Source organism: Puntigrus tetrazona, chromosome 13, assembly GCF_018831695.1.
Source record: "Puntigrus tetrazona isolate hp1 chromosome 13, ASM1883169v1, whole genome shotgun sequence".
Taxonomy (NCBI): Eukaryota; Metazoa; Chordata; class Actinopteri; order Cypriniformes; family Cyprinidae; genus Puntigrus; species Puntigrus tetrazona.
In genome coordinates this window covers 11,678,613-11,692,628 of record NC_056711.1, presented here as the reverse complement: position 1 = coordinate 11,692,628, position 14,016 = coordinate 11,678,613, and the positions used below count along the sequence as shown (strand labels likewise).

At 36.3% G+C, this 14,016-nt stretch overlaps 2 protein-coding genes across 3 annotated transcripts; one reads left to right on the top strand and one right to left on the bottom strand.

Annotated features, from left to right (window-relative positions):
* Nucleotides 1-2,387: 2,387 nt before the first annotated feature.
* slc38a6 (solute carrier family 38 member 6) lies at nucleotides 2,388-11,278 on the bottom strand. Its single transcript, XM_043254882.1, has 16 exons — nucleotides 11,041-11,278; nucleotides 9,680-9,801; nucleotides 9,305-9,378; nucleotides 8,914-8,966; nucleotides 8,644-8,683; nucleotides 7,843-7,921; nucleotides 5,968-6,050; nucleotides 5,817-5,875; nucleotides 5,684-5,743; nucleotides 5,004-5,054; nucleotides 4,764-4,843; nucleotides 4,572-4,672; nucleotides 4,156-4,280; nucleotides 3,935-4,079; nucleotides 3,745-3,839; nucleotides 2,388-3,170 (listed from the first exon to the last, which is right to left on the bottom strand). Exons 1-16 carry the CDS (start codon nucleotides 11,125-11,127, stop codon nucleotides 3,087-3,089), a joined length of 1,338 nt encoding a protein of 445 aa, XP_043110817.1. The 5' UTR covers nucleotides 11,128-11,278; the 3' UTR covers nucleotides 2,388-3,086.
* Nucleotides 11,279-11,311: 33 nt separating this feature from the next.
* trmt5 (tRNA methyltransferase 5) lies at nucleotides 11,312-14,012 on the top strand. 2 transcript variants are annotated; one of them, XM_043254880.1, is made up of 5 exons: nucleotides 11,312-11,397; nucleotides 11,668-12,290; nucleotides 12,884-13,008; nucleotides 13,097-13,739; nucleotides 13,875-14,012. In XM_043254880.1, exons 1-5 carry the CDS (start codon nucleotides 11,378-11,380, stop codon nucleotides 13,928-13,930), a joined length of 1,467 nt encoding a protein of 488 aa, XP_043110815.1. In that variant the 5' UTR covers nucleotides 11,312-11,377; the 3' UTR covers nucleotides 13,931-14,012. The 2 variants fall into 2 exon arrangements, with proteins under 2 accessions (XP_043110815.1, XP_043110816.1); XM_043254881.1 differs by lacking the exon at nucleotides 11,312-11,397 and adding an exon at nucleotides 11,407-11,536.
* Nucleotides 14,013-14,016: the final 4 nt, after the last annotated feature.

The following is a 14,016-nucleotide window of genomic DNA, read 5'->3' as shown; positions in this document are numbered from 1 at the left end:
TGTGTGTGTGTGTGTGTGTGTGTGTGTGTGTGTGTGTGTGTGTGTGTAAACAATTTATTAGATTATGATGAACAGAAAGTTCAAAAGAACACAACTGACCTAAAATAGAAAGCATTTGTAACATTTTAATATTATAAATGTCTTTACTGTCACTTTTGATCAATTTAATGCATCCTTGCTGAATAAAAGTGGATTTTTAAAAATTTGTTAAAAAAACATACAAAATTCTTTATTAATAATATTATATATTATTTATTATATATAAAAATAATTAAATTAAATATAATATTATAGAATTTCTTTGTACACACACAATCGTAAATTATGAAAAATAAAATAATAAAATAAGTAAAATAATTAAAATAAAACAACTTGCCCCATCCTTATCCAGAAAACTTAAACTTTTCACACAAAACCTTATAGTTAATGAGATAAATCTGCATCCCTATGTGACAACTAGCCCCAGCCTCTCCATTCTATAGTTATGCAAGCTTACTTGTTCACTGAAGCTTATAAACTACACCTGGCTAAACACAAATACCCATGCTCCAACCCTGCAGATCAAATTCAGCTCCCATTTGCAGTTTAAAATTCATTCCCAGATCTCTCATTCACACACAAACACACAGTTACTTTACTCACTTATTGAACTGCTGCTACTCCATGTCAGGCCGTGCGACTCTTTGAGATGTGGGTGAGGTATTTATGGGTGAAAGGCCAAAGTGTGTGTGAGTGTGGGTTTTCTGGTTGGTATTATTACTCAGTGTTTGGGAATGGCAACAGCTGTGGCAGAAGGACGTAAAAGAAGAAAAACAAAAATCAGAGAAAGAAACGGAGAGTGAATGATGGAGTGAGTGTTTAGAGAGACGAGTTTAAAAAGAATGACAGGGAGAGCGAGCAGAGAGGACAGAACAGTTTTAAAGCAGAGGAGAAAGTGTGTGACACAGGGCAGGGTAAGAGTGTGTGTGTGTGTGTGAGCAAAATGAACTCCAGATGTGATGTGGTCCCAGCTTCGACCAGGCGTCAGAGCAGAATTAGAGGTTTTAGAGGGCAGAGAGAGCAACAAAAAAGCAGAAAAATCTTAGAAAACACTCAAATGTCCCTATAGAGGTAAGCAAGGTAGTGTGTGTGTGTGTGTGTGTGCGCGATTGGATGTGTGTTTATTTCTTCCTAACAGAGTCTTCAGAATGATTTACTGAACGTCTGTGACACAGGGAGCACAGTTACTGATAGAGCATGAAAATCAATTCAGGAGGAAGGAGAAGAACAGAGATGCAGAAAAAAGAAGTCCAGGGAAAAAGCAGATGTCAGAATGAAAGGGCCAATTGGCATGAAAGAAATCAAACAGACATACAGCAAAATCACCTTCTGTAGGCAGCGGTTAACAGTCAGCAGATGTTTCTGTTGGTGTGTGTGAATATGGACTGTGGTCTGAAGGTAAAGCTATCACCGCAGGCCTGAATTAAGGCTGAAAAGAGACATAACTCTTGCCTGATACCCCAGAGCAGTGAATCTCATTTTCCACTCATTTAAACCTAGCATGAAAAAGGTTTTTTCTTTATACGTTTACTAAGAATTTAATATCTTCTTTTACTCATGCGTTTGACTTTCAAACCCTGTCATTTTAAGTGAATAGGTGGATCTAATGAAACCAGTTATATATTTAAAAAATGCCTTTAATAATACAATGCTATTTAAATAATATTTATTGTATTTGTTTCAATAACCAGTATTTTACTGTATTACTATAATAATAATAATAATAATAATACATTAAAAAAATAAACAAAAATGTCTGGTTACATTAATAATGAAAAAATTATTAATGTTTTTGTAAGGTTCATCCAAACAGCAATCCTCTGCACTAGGATTAAAAAAAAAAATCTCCACTAAATACACAGTACATCATGTAACTGGTAATATCATTCAAAGTAACCACGATGTAACACAAATCAGTTTTTTGTTTCTCATCCTGAGCCACAAGATGAACAATGCTTTAATTACACACCTCAACAATAACAAAATTACCATATTTCATAAGTACATGTAAAGTTGTGCACGTGTGTTTGTGTGATTCTCAGTTACAGACCGCCTTACATTGGGCGGCCTCTCAAGCTAATGCAGCATATTAGAAACAGCAGGAGAGAGCAAAGGCCAGAGACTACACACACACACACACACACACACACACACACACACACAGAGCATTTGTTTTCCATTATCTGACATACAGAGAACCCTCTGTCCAAATCAATGAAGAAAAATCAGCCTGTCTATCAATCTTTCTCACGTGCAAACCAGCAAAAACACACACTAATGCTTGGATCTCTTAGACTAAACATGGATCACAGACCCAATTCCAGATGCCACAGTACATGAGACAAAAGTTTTAATTCTCATTTCCCTTTATTTATTGAAATTCACATAAAATACATCAAAATGGTCAAAACATGTAAACAGGGTTGTGACGGTACAAAAATATTCTTTTGTATATTTTCCACGCATTTATAATTTTTTTTCTTTATTTAAAATAGAAAATATAAAGAACATTTTAAATTCTAAATTGTAGTAACAAAACATCTTTGGGATTAGTGTGTTGGAGAAGAAATATCCTGAAAGTTCTGACAATCTTAAAACACAAATCAAGTTTTTGACTAAAGACAGTGGCCAATCATTAAATCAGAGTCAGACAAGCACTTTCATGAAATCACTTTTTTTTTAAATCTAATATCGCACATTGAGTTATTGTAATATTGGCATTCATTCATTGGTCCCAACTGTCTTTCTATGGATGACAGAAACCATCAGATTCAAAAATAGTCAAACTCTGCTGTCATTTAGACATAATTTGCATTTAAGTGCTTTGCTGGATATTTTGAATTTGATTGTGCCTCTGTACAGTATTCAAGTGTCATAATAGTGCTATGAGAACATGAGCACAGCCTCATCTCACTGGGATTCCCTTAATTTGGTTCAGAAAAGAGTCTCTGCCTGGTGTTTAACCTGTTAAACAAGATTTCTCTTCACAGCAGGATGAGTTGAGCTCACAAGTTGCGCAATACGTCCCTCAGTAATGATGTCAAAGGTCAAGTACCTTGAACCCAGGAGACAATGATGACACACAGGCTCAGCACACCAACAACCAGACCAATCACCATCAGAAAAACCGCCTAAAATGAAAAGAGGAAGATAAGAAAAACTAAATAAAGCAAAATAGTATCAGCACGGTCAAAAAAAATAGTTATAGTAGTAATAGTTCCATGTTCAGGGACAGTAAACTCTTTAGATTAATATTTATATTCCATAAGAGTGCAACAAAGTTAACTAAATATTTTTATAAATACTTTATAAGTAAATATTTATAAAGGTTACAAAATAGTAAATAAATGCTATTAAACTTTTTATTCATTAAAGAATCTTGAAAAAAATTATTATGGTTTCCACAAAAATATTATGCGACAATTAGATAAATATTAGAAATGTCACTTGAGCACCAAATCAGCATATTAGAATGGATCATGTGGCATTAAAGATTGCCATCACAGGAATAAAATAAAATAAATAAATATATATATATATATATATATATATATATATATATATATATATATATATATATATATATATATATATATATATATATATATATATATATATATATATATATATAAAAGAAATTCACTCAAAATCAGATGTCTTTTGCAAAGGAAGTCATTTATATGTTACTGAATGCATGTAAGGTACCCCTGCTGAATTGAGAGATCTGATTGGCTCGGAGCTGATTCTCAAATAAAACATTCCAGGATACACAAACAGCAAACATGTGGAGGTCGTAGAACCTAGAATCACATAAGAAAAGGTATGCAGACACACACATAAACACTCTGAACCTAACAGTAAAACACACACACAGAGCGTATGGACACACACTCACCCACCACACCAAAGACATTCCTAATGTCAGGGACGAAAATAGCAAGCAGCAGCACAAGAGTGAGGATGAAAAAACAGGAAAGCAAATGAGAGAGCCAGGAGAACTCCCTCTCTCCCCTGCATAACATCAACAGGGCTTTACGTGCCTGAGAGGGAAAAAAAGAGAGGATGTGTTTTCTCAATTTCTCACTTAAATAATTCACAGTCTTGTGATTGACTTACTGGGAAGTGAATAAGCGGCACGGTGAACAGAACGGCCAATAAAATCGCAAGACGCACTGACATGACCACAACATCCCGCCGTAGGTAGATGTCATATCCTAGCAACAGCTCAGATTCCACATGAGCTGGGAATAAACAACATTGGATCAGATCAATCCATTTATCTTGCTCATCACTTACAGGCATCATTAATCTCCAGTTAAACTTAATGAGAATGACAAATCTTGCTCATTGAGAAATCAAATAAGCTTCATTTTTATATTTTATATTTTACTTCAGCTGATGCTTATTTTATTTCAGGAAATTACGTTTTAGTTTTTGGATATTTAGTTTCCTACTTCTTAGTTTGAACAAAGCAAAATGTAAGGTCACGTTCAGTGTTGCATTGTGGGACTGAGGTTGAGTAATGTTCTTACTATAGAAGGTGAGGTATCCAAACAGGGCAGAGATCAAATACACCACAAAACTAAGAAAGATGCTGACATTAGCCACATTCTGCATTCTCTTCTTTGTGGGTCTGAAAAACATACATAAATGCATATAATGATCTAACGTCAGGTTATATATGGGATAGATGCACAGAATAAAACAGCAATGAGGGAACTAACCTGTGTAACTCACAGTAAATGGGTAAAACTGCTGTATGGCACAAGAAGGAGAAAGCCATGGTTGGGACTGCATAAGCACTCTGCAATGCACACACACACACACACAGTCATTTCTCACCCTCCTGATGTGTGTGCGGTTATGCTATAATATTACAACTAATATTTGGGTTTCTAATAGTCCTGCAAGGCAGACTTTCAATCAAAACACAGCTCGCCTTTCTCAGGAAAACACACACTCACCTTACTAGAGATCACAAACATCTGTGGGGTGCATTCAGAGGTATTTAAGCTCTGGGCATATAAAAATAAAATTAATGTGAATATGAAGATTAGAATGAAATCAGGACAGAAAAATAATAAAAAAACTTTCTCTGGTATCACATTATATGCAGCTGAATATCGGCACACTGTTATAAAGAAAAGTGATGACCTCTGGCTCCAGAGGTCAAACACCACTTCCCTTATTTAAGAAAATTCTACATCCTGTTTCTGGTTGACTGGATCCAATCAGACAGTACAAAATATGTGAGAGTAATGATTAACTGTTTATAACTTAGCACCATGCCAGCTATCATATCTGTACCTGTCATGAAAAACAACTAACTAAACTACAGTATATAGAAAAAAATAAATAATCTAAAACTAAACCTGGTCTCACTTAGCGTAAAGAGTAGAAAAAAAATTCAAAACAAGTTAAAAAAATAACTTGAAAATAAAATCAGAGTTTCGAAAGTTATGAGAAAGTTCTATAGCTAAATTTAAAATAAAGTACGGTAAATGCAGCTACACCATCCATTGTTCTAGAGCTGCCCAAACTTGTTAACAGTATTAATGTATTAATGTGGGGTGTTTGGGCAAGCGGTCTGGCTGTGAGGGTGTGTGTGTGTGTGTGTGTGTGTGTGTGTGTGTGTGGTCTTTACCAGGCTCACAGTAGAGTTAATTGGCAGCGGGCAGGGAATGGACCATTTTTTCACCACCACCTGTTTTGAGAGATGATAACATCAACATGGAAACAAGAGAAGAGAGAAGAGAGAGAGGGAGAAAGAAACTCACCACTACAGTAAAGAACAACATAAAGATGAATGCAAGACTGCTGGTGTATCCCAGAAAACCTGAAGAGGAGACAGAAACCAGTTATACACACTTTCTCACACGTGTACAGAATAATTACAGAAAACAGAAAAAAACACTCACAGACACTCACCAATCTTAGGAAGTAGAGCCAATGGCAACACTACAATTAGAGTCACTAAAATCAGTAGTGTGACACCATCCTCAAACCACTTACTAAGAAAGACAGAAAAAGAATGCATGACAAAATGGCACAAAGTAAAGGCATACACATCTTTCACGTTTTTACGATTTTTTTACAAAATTGTTTTAGTCTCTTATATTCACGTCCAATTCCACATACATGCTGATTTGCTGCTTAAGAAAGATTTCTTATTATCAATGTTGAAAAAAATATTTCTGATTTATTATAGACATGACATTTTTTTTTTAGAAAGCTTAAAAGAACATAATTAATTTGACATCTTTTTATTATTTAGGAAACGTTTTATTATTTATTAAGAAATCTTTCTGGCCTTTCTGTTCAATGTAATCCATTCTAGATAAAAGTATGCATTTCTAATGACCCCATGCTTGAGTGTTTTAAACCATGCATGTGATCTCAATCCCCAAACCACTGCCTGCTTCCCAGTTCAACTCTCCTAACACTGCAATTCTGGAAATCCCTCCTTACTTTCTCTTTCACTGTCCCCTGTTCATTAATAAGAGAGCAACAGTTTTTTTGTATATTTATTCTATTTATTCCTTTCTTTTCTTTTGTACCATTGAACTTTTTATTCGTTAAAGAATCATTACATTTTTTTAAAAAGGATCATGGTTTCCACTCGAAATGTTAAAAATCAGTAATCAGTATGTGTGTGCTTTGAACTGGGAGATGGAATCGTGAACAGGTTATTGTGCGAGAGAGATCTTGAGTCGATCTCCTGTGGCTCTGTCTTAACAACAGGGAGGTACTAGACAGCCTAACTGATCCACTTGAAGAAATGAAGATAAATGACTCCCCTGAAAGAAAAATGTTATTTTACAGTAAACGACTAAAGTTTCATGCATTTATACTGTGGCTGCTTTGTGATTTTTGCTCCTCCCATAGAGATGGAGTAGCGATGTTTGTGTGTGTCTGGGTCTGGTCACAGTAATTGTACTGGTAAAGGGGATCTTGGGCAGGCACGGCTCTCGCTGGGCGGAACATATGTGCGAGCTTTACGTGAACGGACCTGTAATGCAAACCAGCTGCGTGAGGACGGGGCACAGTCGAACCACAGCTCAGAACAGCGGCTAATAAAATAATGACCGTTACATTCTTTACTCTGAAATACTTGCTCTTTCCTCTCTTTCGGAAACTCGCTTAAAAAGGCAGAGAAGTGAAAGAAAGAGTGTTTTTCTGCCAGTCAGTGAATGACTGGGTGTGAAAGTGTCCCCTTCTGTCCATGTTCCCGAACTGTGTTTCTGTTTTGACTGTATTTAAGACTTTTCACATTCATATTTATGATATGCAAATCGTATTTGTTGTGATAAACCACATGCACTTTTTGAGGACAGTAAGATTTTCAAATGTTTTTGAAAGTTTGTGAATTTATTTGATTAAAAAAATATATTGTATTAAAAAAACCCTGCATTTTCATGATTATCAGTTTTGTGCTATTTTAGTATTTATATAACAGAAATCTTTAGCAACATTATAAATATTTTACCGTCACTTTTAATTTATTGCACCCTTGCTGAATAAAAGGATTTTAAAAATATCTTGTTAAAACTACACCTTTAAATAGTATTCTCTCTCATTTTAGTATGATTTTCGAACTTCCAACTAACAATGTAAACACAGCATTTTGTTGGTCTCTCAGTTGCTACGTTTTTTGTCCAGTTTTAACATTAAATATGTTCTCACTGGCTAATACATTTTACATTTGAGTTTCAGAGAAAACAGAAAATAATGACTTGACTGTGAAAACTTGGATTGCACATTAATCAGAATGAAGTGTGAGAGTGCGGTATATACTTAAGTTACCCAGAAATCTCTGTGCTCATAAAGCCGGTGATGGCAGCAGGCATTTCAGACTTCAAGATGAACAAGTAGGTGGACATGGCTAGAGAACAAGAACAGCACTTTATACATAAAGTACAAGCTATGCAACACCTCGTGATGCCAACATGCATAAAAATACGCTCAGAAAAACCAAACCATTCCACAAACAGAAACGCACAGTCGTCTATTTAAAAACAGCACAGTGCTCAGCTCAACATATTCTAAACTTAAAATAACATGCTAACAGCCACAAGTTCATGTCATTCGGTCATACACACACACACACACACACACACACAAACACAGATGATTAACAGATACTTGATGGAAGGTTTAAAAACCTGACTGCAGCAAAACACTCACGTTCGCACAAACACAAAGTTGTTGTGTGAAAGCGAGATAGATTTTATGTTAAGTAGTTTTGGGAGACTAACGATGAAACAAAATTCAGTTTTACTGCTACTTAACACCGAGAATACTCACTACAGTTCACAGCCAGTAGGAAGCAAGGTCAGAAAAATGCAGACAGAAAGAGAATACAGATTTTTATTATTCTTATTATTCACTTTTCTTAGTATAGTATAGCTGTGTTTGCAGACCAACCTGTTAAGCTAACATTAATATATCCACTAAACGCAGGTTGAAAAAACAGGTTGAAACTAAACGCATGAAAGTGAAAGAGAGAGGAGACTCTGCATCAGGGCACATAGTTATTCTAAGTAAAGGTTATGCAGTATGAATTTAACCATAAACAATTAAATACAAGTTAAAGAGAAACCTCACCTCCAATATTCTGAATGAGAATAGTACAGGCCACAAGAATCTGCTCAAAACAAGCGAAAAACACATTTTATGGGAGTAAAAAGCTGCATTTTACTTCTATGTTGTATTCTATTATGATGAGTACAAAAAAAAAATAACCAGAGATAGGTATTTATTCATATAACATAATGAAACATTGCAGTAAATAATTACAACTGCAAGCAATTTTCAGACAAAATCAGATAAATAAACCATTGTGAGCTGGGTATTAGATCTGTGATGGTAACCAACCTTGCCAGGTCTGTTGAACGCTCTCTCTCCAAGAGCTTCATAGGAGTTGATGCCTAGCACACAAAGACATATGCAATAAAGAGGCCTGGTTAGAATATATAATCGTGAAAGGCCATTTCACTCCTCACCTGATGCAGAGATTATGAGAATAAGTGTTATTTTAGGATCAATGAGATACTAGTATTATTTTTTCCCTGTTCTTTTAAATTAGTTTTTAATCTTTGTATATTTCAATTTGATTTCCATTTCAGTTTATGTATTTTTTTTATATTTTAGTGTCATTTTAGTTAACTGTACTAACCCCGGTGAGGGGTTTAAACCCACAAAGCTGAAAGGTAAACAGGATTACGCAGGCCAGGGTAATGAAGAAGTCAAAAGTGAGAATTATTACCTGTCTTGTCACAGAGGAGCAGCAGGAGATGAATAGAATAAGCAGCCAAGTTGGAGACAACCAGCAAAAGAATACTGTGGGGGGAAAAAAAAAGCACAAGCTCAAATGACTATTCTGTATCAGAAACTAGGGAAGCTCTATTGAAAGCATTTGTGTTTTCTCTACATAGAATCCCTCACTTATATCAGGGTAAAAATGTCTGTTGAATGGGAAAAAAATTCTATGGCTCTGTTTGTGTGTACAGTATGCAAATACCTTACTAGAACTACAATTTTTGCTTTAAAAAAATCATGAAAAATAATGTGTTGTAATCAACATTATGCCACAAAAGTGGTCCGCAAGTTGAACTTGTTCTGAATCAGAATGACTGTGTACCAGAATCCGACGATGCCCGTATTGGCCATAGCATAAGAAAGACCCAGGATGCCGCTGCCCATGATGGCATTCATCAGATTAAAGGCAGAAGACCAGAAGGATGCACCTCTAGCCTGAGCACCCTGTGAGGAAGATAAACAGACCAGGAATTACACAACAATATATCAGCTCACATTGGAGCAAATGGAGACAAAATAGATCCTAATAGATGCAAGACAAAGCATGCAAAACGAATGTCATTACTGTCTGCAAGTTACTGAAAGCACAAAGGGAAGTGAAATATTCACAGAGACAAAAGAAAACTGCGTAAGATCAGCATGTGATGATGTGAAAATGATTAGAAAGCATGAGGCAGCAAATTGCATAATACACATACTCTTCTCAAATTCTACGGAGAGCATTAGAACACAGCTTTACAGTTTTAGTGGAACATCAGATATAATTTGTAAATACTAGTATAGTATGGAATGCAAAATGTACACTGCATTTACTTTAATAATGTACTTTTATTTACTCATGTCTAATATTGCTTTTCTTGAAGCCCCTGTAAAGCACTTTGTCAATATTGTTTTTTGTAAACTTTTATAAATACTGTGCTATACAAAAAGTCTTAGTCTTAGCTGGGAAGGAGGGAATTTTACATAATTTTAACCATAAGAATAAAAAGATAACCTGAAACAAAATCTTTATTTTTATGTTAAAAAAATAATAAAAAATTATATATATATATATATATATATATATATATATATATATATATATATATATATATATATATATATATAATAGATAGATTTGGAACACATGCCTGCGACATAAGAAAAATAATCCTGCTTTGTTCAATCATAATTATGACATCCTGACACTACTTCGGGTGTGTGTTCACGGTGTGTGTGTGTGTGTGTGTGTGTGTGTACTTGTATAGGTTAAATGCAGAGCACAAATTACTTGGCCACACGTCACTTTCACTTCAAACATGAGTGCTAATTATGGCATGAATCACTATAACGAGTCACAAGTCACATTTAATTAAAACAGTCTAGGTTTGCTCATGTCGCATGATCATGTGACTTTTATGGCATAATCATTTACCAAAGCATGGTTTTTGGCGAAAAATAATGATATCGACCTCCATTAATACCTCTTGCTTCACTCTACTACATTCCTACGTAGATAATACAAAATATTAGCTTATATATTCGTACAAAAAAACAGCAAACAGGTGTCAGAATACCATTCTTTACAAGTATTATTAAAAATGTGCTACTGTGGAAAAACAAAGAGTACAGCTTTCGTTCAATATCACGTGTTCTTCTTATCACCATTAATGTTATCAGGAGGATGACAGGTTTGTGGTTTACCTGTGCTAAGAGCGGTCTGTTCTCATCTCCGATGGGCTCATACTCGCTCCCCGTCTGCACGCTGTAGTTTGCATCGTTTTTCCGCATTTCCGCCGTTTAGTTTACTCTTCTGCACAAGCAGAACCCCGCTGCTGGCTCCTAGACACTAGCGGGTCCGTCAATTCACGCGCCCCGCTTTCATACCACCGGCTCCGAAAGAGACTCAAACAAACGTAAACATCGCTATTCACGTGATTTTAAAAGAAGGTCACATGTCCACTTATGGCTTACGTCAAACACCAATCAGTAGCCGAAGACTCGGTCGCATAGAAATGACGTATTGTAAAAGCGCGTTCACATGGCTGTCGGCTGGAAAGGGTGAGCCGAGACAGTTTAATGTTTATATTATAAATTTTATAACTATGTTTTAAATTTAATGACACGGTTAAGGCTCTGTGGCGGTGCACATAATCTTGCATTTTATTATCAAGTGTAGCTAACAGTCTGCTGCTAAAATGTGGGTTTATTTAAGTTGTTTTGTGATTGAATTAACGAAAAGGTTGCAAAATCCTTCTTTTGCCTCATTCGACACTTTCGTTCACGGCGTGAATGGATCTCTCTCTCTCTTTCTCTCTCTTTGACCAACAGATCTGGTAGACTTTTGTTTTTGTTGCAGAAACATCACAGTTGTGTCTCACGGTCTCAGAAAGTAAACCAATTTGCAAGAATTTCCCTCCAGTTCCCCACTCTTATCCATTTTCAGAAAGCCATGACCGACCAATCACAGACGAATCTTGAGCTCTACAAGCTCCCTCAGACTGTCCGGGGCATGACAGAACTGGACCGAGCAGCTTTCAGTCAGACAGTCACTGTTCCTGCCATACGGATACCAACCGGTGCTGTCCACAAAATGGTGAAGAGCTTGAAGAAAGTGGCACTAAAGAGGCCAGGACTCAAACGGGTCATCGAGGAACACAGTGAAGATGTTACTAAAGACCATAGTGGACATCGGCTGCTGCTGTTGGACCCAAACATAATTACTTCTAAAGATTCATTTGGCAGCGAGGAGGTGGAAGCTCTGAAAGCATGTGGAGTGACTCAGGAGATCCAGAAGTATGAACTGAAACTCACCTATGAGAACTTTAAGAGCGATGAGATACTGCAAGCTGTTCTTCCTGAAGGCCAGGACGTGACATCAGGATTTAGCAGAGTGGGCCACATTGCCCACGTGAACCTAAGAGACCATCAGCTCCCCTACAGAAATCTGATTGGTGAGAAAATGATAAATGAATGAATTAACTTCTGTCATCGTTTACCTTCATGTCTTTCCAAACACGTATTAATTTTGTTGTTCTGTGGAACACAAAAAGAGATATTTTGAAAAGAATCTGTCTCTTTTGTCCATAAAATTAAAATCATTGGGCCAACATTGTTAAATTTTCTTAATTTGAGTTCTACAGAAGAATGAATGGCCCTATGAGTTTGGAACTGTTTTTTTAGAATTATTGATTTATTTTAGTTTTCCTTTGTATTTTTATATTAATGTTTATATATATTTTCCAGATTTCAGCTTTGATCTACTTTGTAATTTTTATTTTAATATTTAGATTTCACTTTTAAGTTGTAGTTTTTATATATTTTTTTATTTGTATTTATTTATTTATTTTCTTCTTCAGTATAAGGCAGGTATATGTTTTTCATCTAACATTTATATTTTTACTTTATTTCAGCTTTATTACAATTAACAAAGCAGTTATGGAGTTTAATAACCCTAGTTTGGAACATGTTGACTAAATAATAGTTTGTATTTTCTATTCCTTGATGTTTAAATCTTTTTTTATGGACTTCTGGTTTATTTTTCTAGGTCAAGTAATCATAGATAAGAACCCAGGAGTTACTTACGTGGTTAACAAGACCAACACTATTGATTCCACTTATAGAAACTTCCAAATGGAGGTTTTGGCAGGAGAGAGTAGCATGGTAGTAAAAGTGAGTTCATCTTATATATAAAGCCAGCATATGTAGTTACATTAGTTTTCATACATTTGTCTGTAATCTCCTTTTTTTCCTCTCTCAGATACGCGAGAATGGTGTGTTTTATGAGTTTGATTTCTCTCGTGTGTACTGGAACCCTCGACTGAGCACCGAACACGAGCGCATCATTTCCCTTCTTCAGCGCGGTGATACTATAGTGGACGTTTTCGCCGGGGTCGGTCCGTTCGCGATTCCAGCGGCCCGTCGGGGCTGCAATGTTCTCGCTAACGACTTAAACCCAGAGTCCTTCCACTGGCTCCAGCACAATGCTAAACTCAACAAGGCTGACCGAAAAATAACATCATTTAACATGGATGGACGGGACTTCATCCGGGGTCCTCTACGGGAGCGCCTGCCTGCTCTAATGAAGGGATCGCAGAAGATTCATGTGGTGATGAATCTTCCCTCTTTGGCTCTTGAGTTCCTCGAAGCTTTCAGAGGTCTGCTGGGCCCGGAGGCAGACCAGAGCCTTGACAACATGCCCCAGGTGCATTGCTACGGGTTCTCCAAGGCAGATGATCCTCGGAGGGATGTAGTGGAGCACGCGGAGGCAAATTTAAAGACTTCCCTGCAAGGACAGTGTTCTGTGCACCTGGTGAGGAACGTGGCACCCAATAAGGAGATGATGTGTGTGAGTTTTACACTACCGAGAGGGGTCCTGTATTCTACACATACTCAAGACAGAGGTAAGTCTCACTTTTACTGGTGTCATTGGGCAGCAGTGTTAAAACATGAAATCAAAACATACACTGTACACAACATGCCATAGTGAAGATCTTAGGTCATTTCAGCTGTGCTAAAATGTTTCTTTTCTTCCTTAGATGTTTCAGACGAGCCAAATCCTAAGAAACAGAAGTGTGAGAATCTAACAGACTGAATAAACTCAGTTTTTTAAATAAATCATTATTCCTTGCCAGTGAATGCTGTTGCATTTCTTTGAGACAAACACACAACCAACGCTGA